At 44.2% G+C, this 13,325-nt stretch overlaps 1 protein-coding gene across 5 annotated transcripts in view; it reads right to left on the bottom strand.

Annotated features, from left to right (window-relative positions):
- mio (GATOR complex protein mio) overlaps nt 1-13,325 on the bottom strand; it is a 242,517-nt gene that overhangs the window by 105,681 nt on the left and 123,511 nt on the right. For all 5 annotated transcript variants that reach the window (XM_077657209.1, XM_077657210.1, XM_077657207.1 and 2 more), the window contains 4 exons: nt 11,885-11,986; nt 4,279-4,370; nt 2,662-2,703; nt 804-859 (listed from right to left, as the gene is read on the bottom strand). In XM_077657209.1, the coding sequence (XP_077513335.1) occupies nt 804-859; nt 2,662-2,703; nt 4,279-4,370; nt 11,885-11,986 (292 nt within the window). The remainder of the gene's footprint in view (nt 1-803; nt 860-2,661; nt 2,704-4,278; nt 4,371-11,884; nt 11,987-13,325) is intronic.

Here is a 13,325-nt window from a genome sequence, read left to right as displayed (position 1 = left end):
TGACTTAAATTAGAGTTCTTTTCCTCTACACCTGCCTCGTTTATTTCTTTTAGGTGTTAACGCGCAGTAAATTTAACCTGTAGTCTTTCCCCTCACACCCTGTCTCTGGTACAAAAAAGAACATTTTTCAAAATACCAACTAGAAGTCTTTTAAAACAACAAAAAACCTGGAAATCAAAACCAAAACTGGGTTTTGACTCAATTACAAGTCACGATATACCATACCTAACGTCACGGATACTGTCCCAAAACTTATTGTGTGTGCTTTGACTGGCTAACCTGGAGACTGCAAGCAACAGCTTGGGTGATTATTTGTCTAAGTAACCATAAACAAGTGTGAAATTTGTCCGTCAGCAAATACAGAGCGAATATTAACAAGCATGCCAACCTGTGACGACAATTTTAGGGCAGCGTAATAGTAATCCGACAATTTCAGGGTAGCATAGCATTTCTTGCATTTCTGCAGGCACGGCCATTACAGTACACTAATATACATCAGTTTTAGTGAACTGTGCTACTACAGCGACAGGCTACTGCAGAGCGCAGTGGCACCATCTAGCAACAACTAATCAAAGTACTCGACTATATGCCAAACCTTGTGCTTATTTTAAACCGACTGAAACAATGTAGAGGACGCAACTGATAATAAATTACAGTCGATCCTGGATATTGGAAGAGGATCGCAAGATTTGGATATATACAAAAAAATTCAGTATAAGCAATGGCACAGTTTGATATTATGGTGTATTCCAGCAGTTGCATACTTCAATACTCCTCAAATAAAACATCTGAAGAGCTCTCACCTTGTTGGTGACCAGGCGATCTTCACAATGTTGCTATTTTCTATCTGCGTCGTTACCTAGAATCATTTCGCTAAGGCGGCTGCATGGCCAGCTTGCCACATGCCTTTTCTGCACTCATGCAAATACCGTATTTACTTGTGTAATTTGCACACCCCTAATTTATTACCTCAGCTTAGAAAAAAACTTTTTACTTGCACATATTACGCTCCCTGCTATGCCAGGCCAACAGCATGAACGCAGGTGCACGCAATGCATGCTTGCCAAAGATCGATGGGGCCACGTCACTGTGCGTGGCTGTGAAAGGTTGGTGTGGCTTGGTTTATTGGGGTTTAACATCCTAAAGCGACTCAGGCTATGAGGGACGCCGTAGTGAAGGGCTCCGGAGATTCCGACTACCTGAGGTTCTTTAACGTGCACTGACATCACACAGTACACGGGCCTCTAGAATTCCGCCTTCAGCAAAATTCAACCGCCGCGGCCTGGATCGAACCCACGTCTTTCGGGTCAGCAGCCGAGTGCCATAACCATGAAGGAGATTATGGCAGCAACAGCCACACTGCAGCGCATCCTTCAAAGGACAATATACCATACAATGCTGCATATAAGGTGCCTATTCCCGGAAGGATACATGGAGCTCCACTTTCAAAAAAAAAAAGAAAAGAAGTAAATTCGTTTGTAAATTGGTTCTAGTAAAAAAAAGATTCGATTTGTGCATAGTCTACCCGACTCGCTCGAGCCAACAATCACTTTCCCAGATGAATGGTTGACAGAGCAAACTTCCGGTAATCTCCAGCGCATACGTCACAACCGTTTACGGTTCACTCTGTTACTAGTCAGCCAGGCTGCACGCAAGGGTGTCTTCTCGTTGCTATTTATCTCTGTTTCCCTCTGACTGCTAGCTTTGCAATTGTATTGCTGTGCATTTATTGCTCTAAGCTGCTCACGCACCATCATACCATCCTGCGGGGAACAACATAATGTGGGGTGGTATGCTTATTGACTTATATTTGAAGTCAAGGTTTTTTTTTTTTTTTTTTGGCCAGTGAGAGGCCTGAATTGCGAGTGGGGGGGGGGGGGGGGGGGGGGGGGGATTGACATGTACATTACGCATATGGACTGCAGGAGTTCTTTTAGGATGTGTTCGCAAAATCTCGACGTAATTTCCGTACCCCCATTTTGAAGCCTCGTTTGAAAGAACAAGCAAATAATTACCCGAGTAAATACGGTATTTGAGATGTCAAGAAACGATGAACACTCTCCGATATTTCCACCATGCAGATGCTATATACCCAAAGCTGTGTTCTCTTGCTGGAGTTGACCTTATTTGCATCAGCAACATAGTTTGTGCTGCTAAGGAGTGAATGCTGTTAGTGCTCATTGCCAAACAAGCCAAACTTCCTGCTGGCATCTCGTCATGCAGAGTCCTGTTATTACACTTTTGTTGCTGCAGCCATCACGATGGTAACAGCTGTTGTAATTTACTTCAGCGTTGCCCACCTGAAGCTTCTCAATTAAACTGTGTGCGTTGCAGGATTTTATATACTGTCCTGGTTTCTCTAGCACTCAGGAATAAGAAATAATTGGTGTTAAACAACTGAAGCCAATCGTTTCAGAGATGTTCAACCAATTTTAGTAAAATGTTTCACTGCTTGCACACCTCTAGCTAACAACCATCAGAAGTGCACTTTCCTGACGATACAGTCTCACAACCAAGCTGTGCCCTGGGAAGTAGTAGCTGTAGCAAATGCTTACTCAGAGCACAACCATCTCGAAATTACAGGTTGATCTTCACAAAGTTAGGCATGAAAAAAAACATTTCAACCAGAGGGTGGCTGGAGGGCAGAGAGTAGAAGGATACAGGCTTCTCAAAGTTCCGGGTATCCCACAGGACAAGCTGGTTCTGAAATCAGTGGAATATTGGAATTACCACGGCACCCCTGGTCAGAGTTGCATATCTCTTTGAAAGAGTTTGTTGGATGTGTGAAACCAACAGCCATCCAAATTTATCACCTTGGCAAATGACCTAGTGGGTGATGCCCGGACAAAGTTCTATGTGAATGACATACATATCTGAAGCCTTGGCCCTTAAACGTCGATGAAGCGTTTTATGTTTTTAGATGCCTCCGCAACAGTTGCCAAAGTGTCAACAAGAACACAGCCAACAGGGGTGTTCTGTAGTATGCAGGCATACATACTCTCTTGGGTGAGCACATGTACCCACCCAACTTTGTCTCCTCTTAGCCTCTTCCCTTTGCAGAAGTTTCCTACGAGAAAGTGACAGTGCACCTTTTCAAATCCCCTCCTTCAGTTAGCATAGTAGATCACAAACTCTGCGACTCTAAATGGCACACGATAAGAGATGAAGAAAACTACCTGGAAGTGTTGCAAGTTTTCTCTGCAAAATTCTATTCTGTTCTGTATGGCAAACACTCCCCAATTTTTGGTTTCATTGCTTTAGTCTCCGTTTTGCTGGGCAGCAATAAATGTATGAGAGAGAACTGATTAATTGATAAAGACCGTATTCCTCCATAAACTCTTGACTGCACGTGTACACTGAGTGATGAATAGAGGTGCTTGAATATCAGAAATTTTGAATAGTTTGTGAATATCTTAAGTCATCTGAATTTATTTGCAGTGCACTTTCGCTATCCATACCATTTCAACAAACATATGAAAATCACACAATTTTCTTTTGACCTGCTCCAATGGTTAAATATTTTGGTCCGACAGATTTGGCTACTACTAATCTGAGCCTTAACTCCAGGACCAACCTGAAGGCAAACTTGAATTGCCTCACTGGAATAGAAACACACCCAGAAATGATGGAAGACACTTTATTTTTTCATGCGTGCAAAAGCTGCTTAATTTTCAGCAGGTAGATTTAAAACAATGTGATGTTATATTGAATGAATTGAAGTGTTGTCAGGACAGCATAAAGACGTGGACGTAAAAAGGGGATGCTCCGTGTAATGTTTATATAGCATGCAGTCAAGAACCACACCATTCTGACCTTGACAGCTGCTAAGTGTGCATGGCGCTATTGTGCATGCAAGCCCATTAGAAGCCAGTGTTAAACCACCAGTAAACTGCACCCATTGTTTCAAGTAGTGCTGTGACCAGCCCCTCCGACAAACGTCATGTGGAAGTGATAGCTTGAAAAGTGGCGAGTTTATGGGGCAAGCGTTGATACAGCAATACTGGCACGCACAATTAGTTCCAATATTTAAATATCATGCCACAGAGCCTTCCTGACAACCACCAAACAGTAAACACCATTGCACAAGCTCTTGAGAGTCACAAAATTTTGCGTGTATGAAAGCAATACTATCTGGGCAAACCAATTGTGGTACGGGCACAGGCAAAACAGAAAATGATCAGGCAGTGGTGTCGTGACAGTAAACAAATGAGCAAGATTGGAAGAGAGGTGAACAGCGCACAAATTGTGGCAACACTAATAAGATGTGTGAGCACTGACCATGTAGAAAGAGGCAATCCGGTGCTCAAAGAAGGGGTCCACGCACAGCCCATTGGTTGCCTTGGTGCTGGCCACACACGGTCGCGAGGGGTCTGTGCCAGGAGCGCAGAGCGGATGCAAGAAAGCATGCTTTCTTGATTTAAAGCAAATAGCCATCATCTTGACCCAATGGGCAAGCATATGGCCATCACCTTGACCCAATGGCTAAGCAAATGGCCATCAACCTGATCCAATGGGTAAGCAAATGGCCATCACCCAGACCCAATGGGCAGGCAAATGGCCATCACCTTGACCCAACAGGCAAGCAAATGGCCATCACCCTGACCCAACAGGCAAGCAAATGGCCATCACCCTGACCCAATGGGCCGGCAAATGGCCATCACCCTGACCCAGTAAGCAGGCAAATGGCCATCACCTTGACCCAACAGGCAAGCAAATGGCCATAATCTTGACACAACGGGTAAGCAAACGGCTATCACCTTGACCCAATCGGTAATCAAATGGCCACCACCTTGGCCCAATGGGTAAGCAAGTGGCCATAATCTTGACACAACGGGTAAGCAAATGGCTATCACCTTGACCCAATGGGTAAGCAAATGGCCATCATCTTGACCCGATGAGTAAGCCAATGGCCAGCACCTTGACCCTATGGGTTAGCAAATGGCCATCATCTTGTGGAGTTTCCAACCGCCATTATCTGCCCATTACCCGTTGGCCCACTCAAGGGGTTGTTTTCAATTTGCGTTTCTTTCTCAACTGGTTAGCTTAATCCTTGATAGCTTCTTTTTCATAAATTTTTTCTCACGGATTGGTATGAAGGCACTAAGAGCGCAGGCTAGTTGATTCGGCTCAGTGTGCAGTGCCGATGGCAACATCAGCAGACAGAAAACAATACATGCCTTACTTCCCAGTCTTACAAAGAAAAAAACTTGCAAGCATTCTTTGATGCAACGCAAAATACAACCTCTCCACCATAGCACACCAGCAAAACAAGTGCTTGGCAGCTGGAAAGCATCAGCACAGAAGAATACCCTTCGCTAGCCAATGCACTAGAGAATGAAGTGAAAAAAAAAAATAACACTGACAATAAAAGAAAAGTTTATATAAACGGAAAGCAGAGGTTTCAAGTAAAAAGCTAAAAATAAAGAATAAATTACTTTAAAAGAACACAGATGGTACAAGCATTACGTTACCAGGGCCTAACATAGCAGAAACAATGCCTGAGAGTAAAAGGAAGAACACCCAACAAAATCAAAGCTAAAAGAATTTAAGAGCACAGCACAGCAAAAGCAGAGTAAGCCAAGAAAGGAAGAACCCAACAGAAGCATGGTTAAAAAGATAACACGAGAGGTGCACCAAAACCAGGCCTAAATGCGCATGGGGATAAAAGGTTGAGAAGAAAAGGAGAAAAGAAAAAAGTTAAAAGTACAGCCAGACAAAGCGCAGCATCTAAAAATATGAAACAGCGGCAAAAATCACTTCAGTGTTCGAAAACAAAGCTCCTTGTTTGATGGCAATACGGAGTGGCCACCGACACTGACCCACCAACTGGCTAATCTCAGGCATCTACACTATCCTCTGCACTATTTTGTTTGCCTGTTTGCGAAGCACTTTGCAAATCATGGGGCAATGTGGCAGTCTCAGCAATGGATGCCAAGGTGCCCGATTACAGCTTTGTTCTCACTGAACGAGAGTCCTTTCAACCATCCACTCAGCCTCTTTCAACCATCCACTCAGCAACCCTGCCATCTTCCTGACATGTTCTTTGCTGCATGTCAATGGGACATTAGGTATATTAGAAAGAGCGAGAAAAAGCAAGAAGAAAAGTGCCCTGCCCGCACCGCCAGTTGGCACAACGGGCTAAAGAAAACTGGGGTCCAGGTGGGAACTGAACTCGGGTTGTTGGTATGCGAGACGGGACGCCGCCACGGCACTTTGACTGTTAATGGGACAGAGTAAACCCTGCCTTTGTCACACTGCATGGAAAGGGCAACTTCGGGGGGGGGGACGTGTGAACATTCTGAGTTGACAATCGCATCGCATTCTTCCGAGTCCCCTTTCTATGGTGCAAAAATGTTTTTCAAAATACTGCAAAGGACTATTTTAAAACAGCAAAAACTAGGTTTTGTCCAAACTATCACGTCGAGACATGCCAACCTTTGACATCATAGATACTGTCCCAAAACTTATCATGTGTGCATTAATTGGTTAAACCGGCGATGGTAAGTGACGGTAAGTGGGTAATTATTTGCCTGAACTGACCGAAATTAAGCGCGAAGTTTTATCCTTCACCACATGCAGAATGAAAAATTGGCTGTCGTTTAGCTCTGGTTAACCCTAGTTGAATGGCGAAAGCTTCGTTTCCTCGGCACGTCATCTAAGCAGCGTCGCATTCCGACGTTCTCGAGAACTCAAACCAGTCTCTTCCGCAGTTGAAGAGTCACTCCGGGACGTGGCACAACTTCTTCTAGTCGCATCTTCGTTACGATGCTTCTCGAGTCGTGCAGTGCATTCTTCTGGCATCTGTTGAGTGTGTTGTCTCTTCCTCACTTCGTTCTTTTGTTGTTACTTGTCTTTCGCGCTCTCCATTATGACTAGAATCCAATGAGGCGAAGCGCATATATAGAAAAGAAATGGCGCAGTAACCGTCTCACATATCTCAGTGGATACCTGAACTGTGCCGTAAAGGAAGGGATAAAGGAGGGAGGGAAAGAAGAAAGAGAAAACTGAAAATTGAAAGTTAGGTTTTGAGGAAAGGCACAGTGCTGCGCAGGGGCAGAACACCAGTGGCTCCCTGCTACATGCACAGTAGTGACTAGGGAGCGAGAGAGAGAGAAATATTCGCGCGTTGTGAAGACATGTGCCTCCTCAGAGCTCCGCCACAGCGAAATTGCAAGTTCGCGGCCAGTAAAGCTTTCACTTTAATATCAATGAGTCTGCCAACCTGTTCCAGTACACAAGAAAGGTTGCCCGTAGAAATCGCCCCGACTGAACCCATGAACTTGAAAGTTTTGAAATTCATTTGCGCTGCATCAGGATGCCGCCCGGCTGCAAAATTTGGCACAAATGACCAGAAAAATGCGATGAACTTACCGTGAGAGTTTCAGTATAATCCCAAGGCGTACAAAAAAAAACAGGTGTTGCCTTTTAAGGGGGGAACGCAGCTTTGAGTAAATTTTTTAATTTCTAGATGGATTTACGTGAAACTTTTTGAGCATATTAAAAATAATTTTGTGATGATTCTCTCGAAAATTCACTCTTATATCTCCAGAAAATTTTTTCTAATATATATATATATATATATATATATATATATATATATATATATATATATATATATATATATATATTTCTCCAAATCTTGTGAAAACGCTGCAGAGAAGCAACTACGGCAGAAAGCTGGTTCAACATTCATCGCGTTCCTACTTGCGTGCTACAGGGTAAAACATTCTTAAAATTTTTTTTTTCGCAAATGAACATTTTTGTTTGGAATTTTCTGAGTGCAGTGTTCACTGACTACAGTTAGAAAATTTCATACATTAGATTCCATATATAATTTCATATGTCGACCTGCAGTATAGCCCTAGGAGTGCAACAGAACAAACGGGGCCAAAATAAATAAAACAGTCATGAGGAAATCTGTTCCGCAAGGTGAGTACATAGGCAGAAAACCGTAATAGGGAAAACAGCCGATCCTTCAAGCATTTCCCCACAATGCAGAACCACTGTGGTTCACAAAACAATTTTTTTGAGTGCCTTTCAAGACAAACTTTGGGACAGCATAAAAAAGAGGCATACAAATGAACACAACAATTAAAAAAAATATATTGTTTGGCCACAGTGTATGCTCTAATATCATGGAACACGTCATTTACTCTAATGTTGCCACATTTCTAACATTGGTCCACTTTTTTCATCCAAACCAACACGGATTCTGGAAAGACCACTCATGTGAAACCCAATTAGCTTTGTTCCTGCGTGACATTCATTCTTATCTTGACCACAATATCCCAACTGATGCGCTACTTCTAGATTTCAAGAAAGCTTTCGATAAAGTGCCCCATTCCCGCCTTCTACTTAAAATGTCCCTGTTAAACATTCATCCTAGTGTGTTGAACTGGATTCGAAGCTTTTTAACTGACCGCATGCAATTTGTTTCCGCTAATGGTTTCTCATCATCTTACTCACACGTTCTTTCAGGAGTACCCGAAGGCACAGTTACTGGCCCCTTGCTCTTTGCAATATACATTATCGATTTGCCTTCTACAGTAACATCTAGCATCCGCCTTTTCGCGGATGATTGCGTACTCTACCGCCCCATAACTAACGCCGAGGATGCTTACATCCTCCAAAATGACCTGGATAACATACAGCAGTGGTGCACTACGTGGCTAATGTCCCTAAATACTACAAAGACTGTGCAAATTTCTTTTCACCGCCGCCGAAATTATACTCCACCTACTTATAAAATTAACGATACTGCCATTATTTCCGCTAACTCTTTTAAGTATCTTGGTATTAACCTCGCTAGTGACTTATCATGGTCTTGCCACATTAACCACATAATAAACTCATCTAATCGAGCAATTGGGTATCTCCGTCGTAGCCTGCGCATGACACCTTCTTCCTTAAAATTAGTAGCTTATAAAACATTTGTGCGACCTAAACTTGAATACGCTTGTGCAATATTTGACCCCCATCAGTCTAACCTTTCCTCAGCCCTTGAACCTGTTCAGAATCGGGCCACTCGCTTTATTCTTTCAAACTACACGCGATACTCTAGCATATCCGCCATGAAGTTCCAACTAAAAATTCCTTCTCTCGCTTCCCGTCGCCAAATTTCACGTCTCTGCCTTTATCACAGGTTTTTCCATTGTTTACCCCATGACAGCAAGCTCATTCTACCAGTACGTCGAACACCGCGCACAGGCTATCCAAACAGCGTCATCCCGCATCGTGCCCGCACTACTACTTTCCAGAAACCATTTTTTGTCCACACAGCTCGCGACTGGAATGACTTTCCCTCCGACTTAGCACTAATCCCTGATTTCAAGACTGCCATCAAGGAAGCCATGTCATCGTCTTGATTCCCATGAAACATTCATTGTTAACCGCTGTTTTTGCGCCCACTCCTCATGTAATGTCCCGTCAGGGACCCTTGAGGTTCAAATAAATAAATAAAATTAAATTTTTTTTTTTGGAATTTCAAAAGACACGTTCTTATGTAAGTGAGTGTTTTCTTCCTTTTTTTCTGTTCATGCTTATGCACAGGTTCTGCAGCTCGATTGGTACACAGAAAATGAAGATCATGCTTGTATGGCAACTGGTTTTCTTCGGTAAATGGGATATGCCTTCCCTTTCATGCTGTGGAGTGCAATTTCCTATTTAAGCAGACGCTCAGACACCATCCCAACCAGCAAAATAGAGTGCTGAAGATGTCTTTTCAGTGACTGAACGACACTGTGACCTTTCTTGCTCATTTGGTCAGAGCTTTCTCTCCCGCTTTTCCTCCCAGTGCACTTTTGCCTATTGTTCGCATTATCAGCAACAAATGAGCTGTGAACAAGAGAACTGCGATGCCAACACAAATACGCAAGCACATTAGCTACTGGAGAAGAAGCACAAGCGTGGCTGATTAACACCTCTAAAGACAGGTCTTCACACCTTCAAAATGAAGTTAACCTCCACTAGTAGTAACCTTCCCTTGGCTAGGATCTCATTTCACTGTTCCCATTTCAAGTCTTGTTCATGTTTTACTGGCTGCTTAAACTTGCAATGCTGGTCTGCTATACTGCACTCCACTCCTGTTTGGGCCGTTATGGCCTGCACTCTTGTGCTAATAAACAAACAAACATACAAACAAATAATGTATAAAGGCATGCAAGGGCCGCACCCGAACTTTCTATGACCCATGCAGGAATAGCCTTCGAAATGCATGTAATGATTTGATTTGATTTATGGGTGTTTAACGTCCCAAAGCGACTCTGGCTATGAGGGATGCCGTAGTGAAAGGCTTTTCGACTACCTGGGGTTCTTTTAACGTGCACTGACATCGCACAGTACACGGACTTGTAGAATTTCGCCTCCATCGAAATGCATGTGCTGTGGCCTCCGCTCTGACTGCGAGCAATGGTGCACTCGATCGCGGAGGCTGCGCACGCGCACAGGAGCTTCCATGTGCCGCCAGCGGATGACACCAAAGGCCACGGTTCATCATCATCATCAACTTTTTCCTCCACTGCGAGCTCCCTCTAGTCACAGCGGCATCAGTACCACCAGCTCCAGTTTTTTTGTGGCTGGCCAAGGCACGGGAGTTGTGGTAGCATGTTAGTACACCGCAGTTGTGGCTTTCCTGTGATGCCACCGAGCGTCGCAGTTTTTGCATGTTGTGCAAGCACCTTAATATGGCTGGGAGTTTGCTCTCGAACACGATAAGCGTGCGGCAGGCAGGAAATTTGAAGCGGCCGAGAAGTGTGTCCGACGATGATGCAACCAAAAGGATGCACTGAGGAACACAAGCTGCAAAATGTGCGCTTCCTGAGGCAAGATTCCCGAACTGGAAGAAGAGCTGCTCTGCTATGTGATGGAAGTGCGGAGCTACGGCTACGCATTGACAGCAGACTTCTTGTGGGATGAGCATGTACCGCAGCGCAGCACCAGCTGGGAGTCTGAAGACTCTGTGAGTGATGACTGAACGTAGAATAAATGCCGCTCATTCCCTGATTGGTGTTCTTTTACTAAAAAAAAATTATTTTTTTTGCACATCACGTGCATGGGCCATATCACCAAAATTTGCCTCGAATCTGGAAAAAAAAATTACAGCCCTTACACGCATTTATACGGTAATTAAATTACACAAGACTCTGCCAGTGCATTGCTGAGGTGCAGGCCAATGATGCCTCTTTTACAGCCTTAGACTGTTTTGAAGGAAGGGAAAGCAGCGGCTCATTAGCTCAACACTTGCACGTCTAGCAGAGGTGGCGTGACGAGAAGCGAAGCTTGAGACCCAGGAGGCAGGGATAGCCTTCCTGGCGAGCTCTCTATGTTACCATCACCGGTATTAGGCACTCAATAAAGTTCTGCACGACCACTGATACCATGGAAGCAGCATAAGGGCTACTTTTGCATCATTGACAAGGTCCTGTTAAACAGTCTATGAATCCGAACACTTATGCAAGCCAAAAACAAGTTGCTAAGCACAACCACTAAAGATACACACGTTGCAGTTTTTTGACCAAGAAGATATAAACCAGACCAATGGTGACAGTTGGAACCATAGCACATGCTTTGTGACTCTCAAGAACACCCAATAAAGGCCGAAGTGGGAAAAACCGTTAATTCTGGGATGCAAGTATGGCAAACAGGGGAATTGATCGTGCGTCCCAATTTGGGGTGTGTACAGCTGCTAATGAATGGGAAGACAGAGTTAGCTCCAGTTGACGTTGCACTCAGACTGGCTCCAGCATTGACTTGTGTGAGGCTAGCTGGGACGATTCTGCAAGCTGTCAATTTCCCTGACTGAAAGTGAACTGAGCAGGATTTTTCAGATTCACCAAATCTCCCGATATTTCCTGGTTTTCCTGGTTGGTAGACACTCTGCTCTTACCTCTTGTGTCGTATATCCTGAGCTGCTTGTTGTTCATGCCAGAGACAAAGGTCATTGGCGACTGGTAGAACCAGCCGAGTGACTGGGCAGAATCGGAGTAGCCTGCACAAAGGCATAGCAGGCAAAGGATCACCAAAGTAAACATACGTAAACTCTGTTCCACTGGTAAGAGCCCATAGATTACTTTGCGCACCGTTTTTGCTGTTTTCTAAACATTCATGGTGGCGGAGTTAGATGCTCCTTTACTTTACAGGAAGAGAGGACTCACAAATGAGAATGACAAAAGTGGGCACTTGAACACAGTGTCCACCAACACCGCTTCAGTCGCATTTATTTATGCAAGAATCATGACAACTGAGGAAGCTTAAACATGGCTAGGGCACTCTCAAAGAGCAGGTAAAGTACATAAACCCAGTTCAGAACCATTTCAAGAAGCATACATGTTTTAACATAGCGGTCAGATGTGAGTGCTGTAAATTAGGAAGTCGCCCATTTGCTCGCATAATGAGCCCACTTTTTTTCCATAAGAATTGACATCAATTTGAGGGGAGCATTCAATACACAGGGGAAAAAAAGTTTCGGCAGTTTTTTTGCGAGTCGAAATTTCATATCATACGTCGCCGTCCATCATCAACAAAAGCATGCAGTCAGAAGCGTTACTGTCACAGGTGCTCAGCAGCGTTCACTTCAGAAGGCGTTTGCTGTATCACGGTGCGATCTGACAATTTTGCGATAGTCGACGGCACCGACCTATTGCAGCGAGATAAAATAGACATGCTGAACACTGACCCTGAAGGTCAGGTGCGCGTTAGTTACACGAGGTTAAAAACTCACAGGACGGTTACGAGTAATGCTAAAGTTTAAGCATTAGCTGCCTTGTGAGAGGGGTTACGCATTTTAGCTCCTGATCTTAAGCTTGCCAAATTGCTTGGGGGTCGGAAGGTCCTGTTTCCTCCTCAGTGTAGAGGACGTTTTATAGCATTTTGGTTCAACATGCTACGCTCTTTTCTTATGCTCAAGTGCTCGCCAGCTTTCTAAACATACACTGATGCATGGCAGAGCGCCAAGTAAGCCTCTTGTCAAGGGTGCACAATGTTTTGGCACTCTGCCAAGTGTGCGGAATGCACCACCCTCACAGGAGCTCTCGTAAAAAAAAAGCCATGATGTTATCGGCGACCAGCATCTAGGTGCACTGCCAACGTACAGCCAAGGTCTGTGCTGCGGGTGGTGCGAAAGTCATAAACGCGCTAATAAAAGCTAACGCTAAGAAAAAAAAAAGCAAATTCCCAACGAAAAAAGTGTGTGTGTGTGTGTGGGGGGGGGGGGTCATCCTGAGAGTGGACCCATTAGGCGAGTAAACATGATAAATAAGACACTTCTGAACCGGCTTGACTGCCCAACGAAAGATGGTAAGTCACGAAAGGTAAGAAAGCAGGAAGAC

The sequence above is a fragment of the Amblyomma americanum genome, chromosome 3 (genome assembly GCF_052857255.1).
Source record: "Amblyomma americanum isolate KBUSLIRL-KWMA chromosome 3, ASM5285725v1, whole genome shotgun sequence".
NCBI classification, from domain to species: domain Eukaryota; kingdom Metazoa; phylum Arthropoda; class Arachnida; order Ixodida; family Ixodidae; genus Amblyomma; species Amblyomma americanum.
This window is presented reverse-complemented; position numbering and strand designations above follow the sequence as displayed.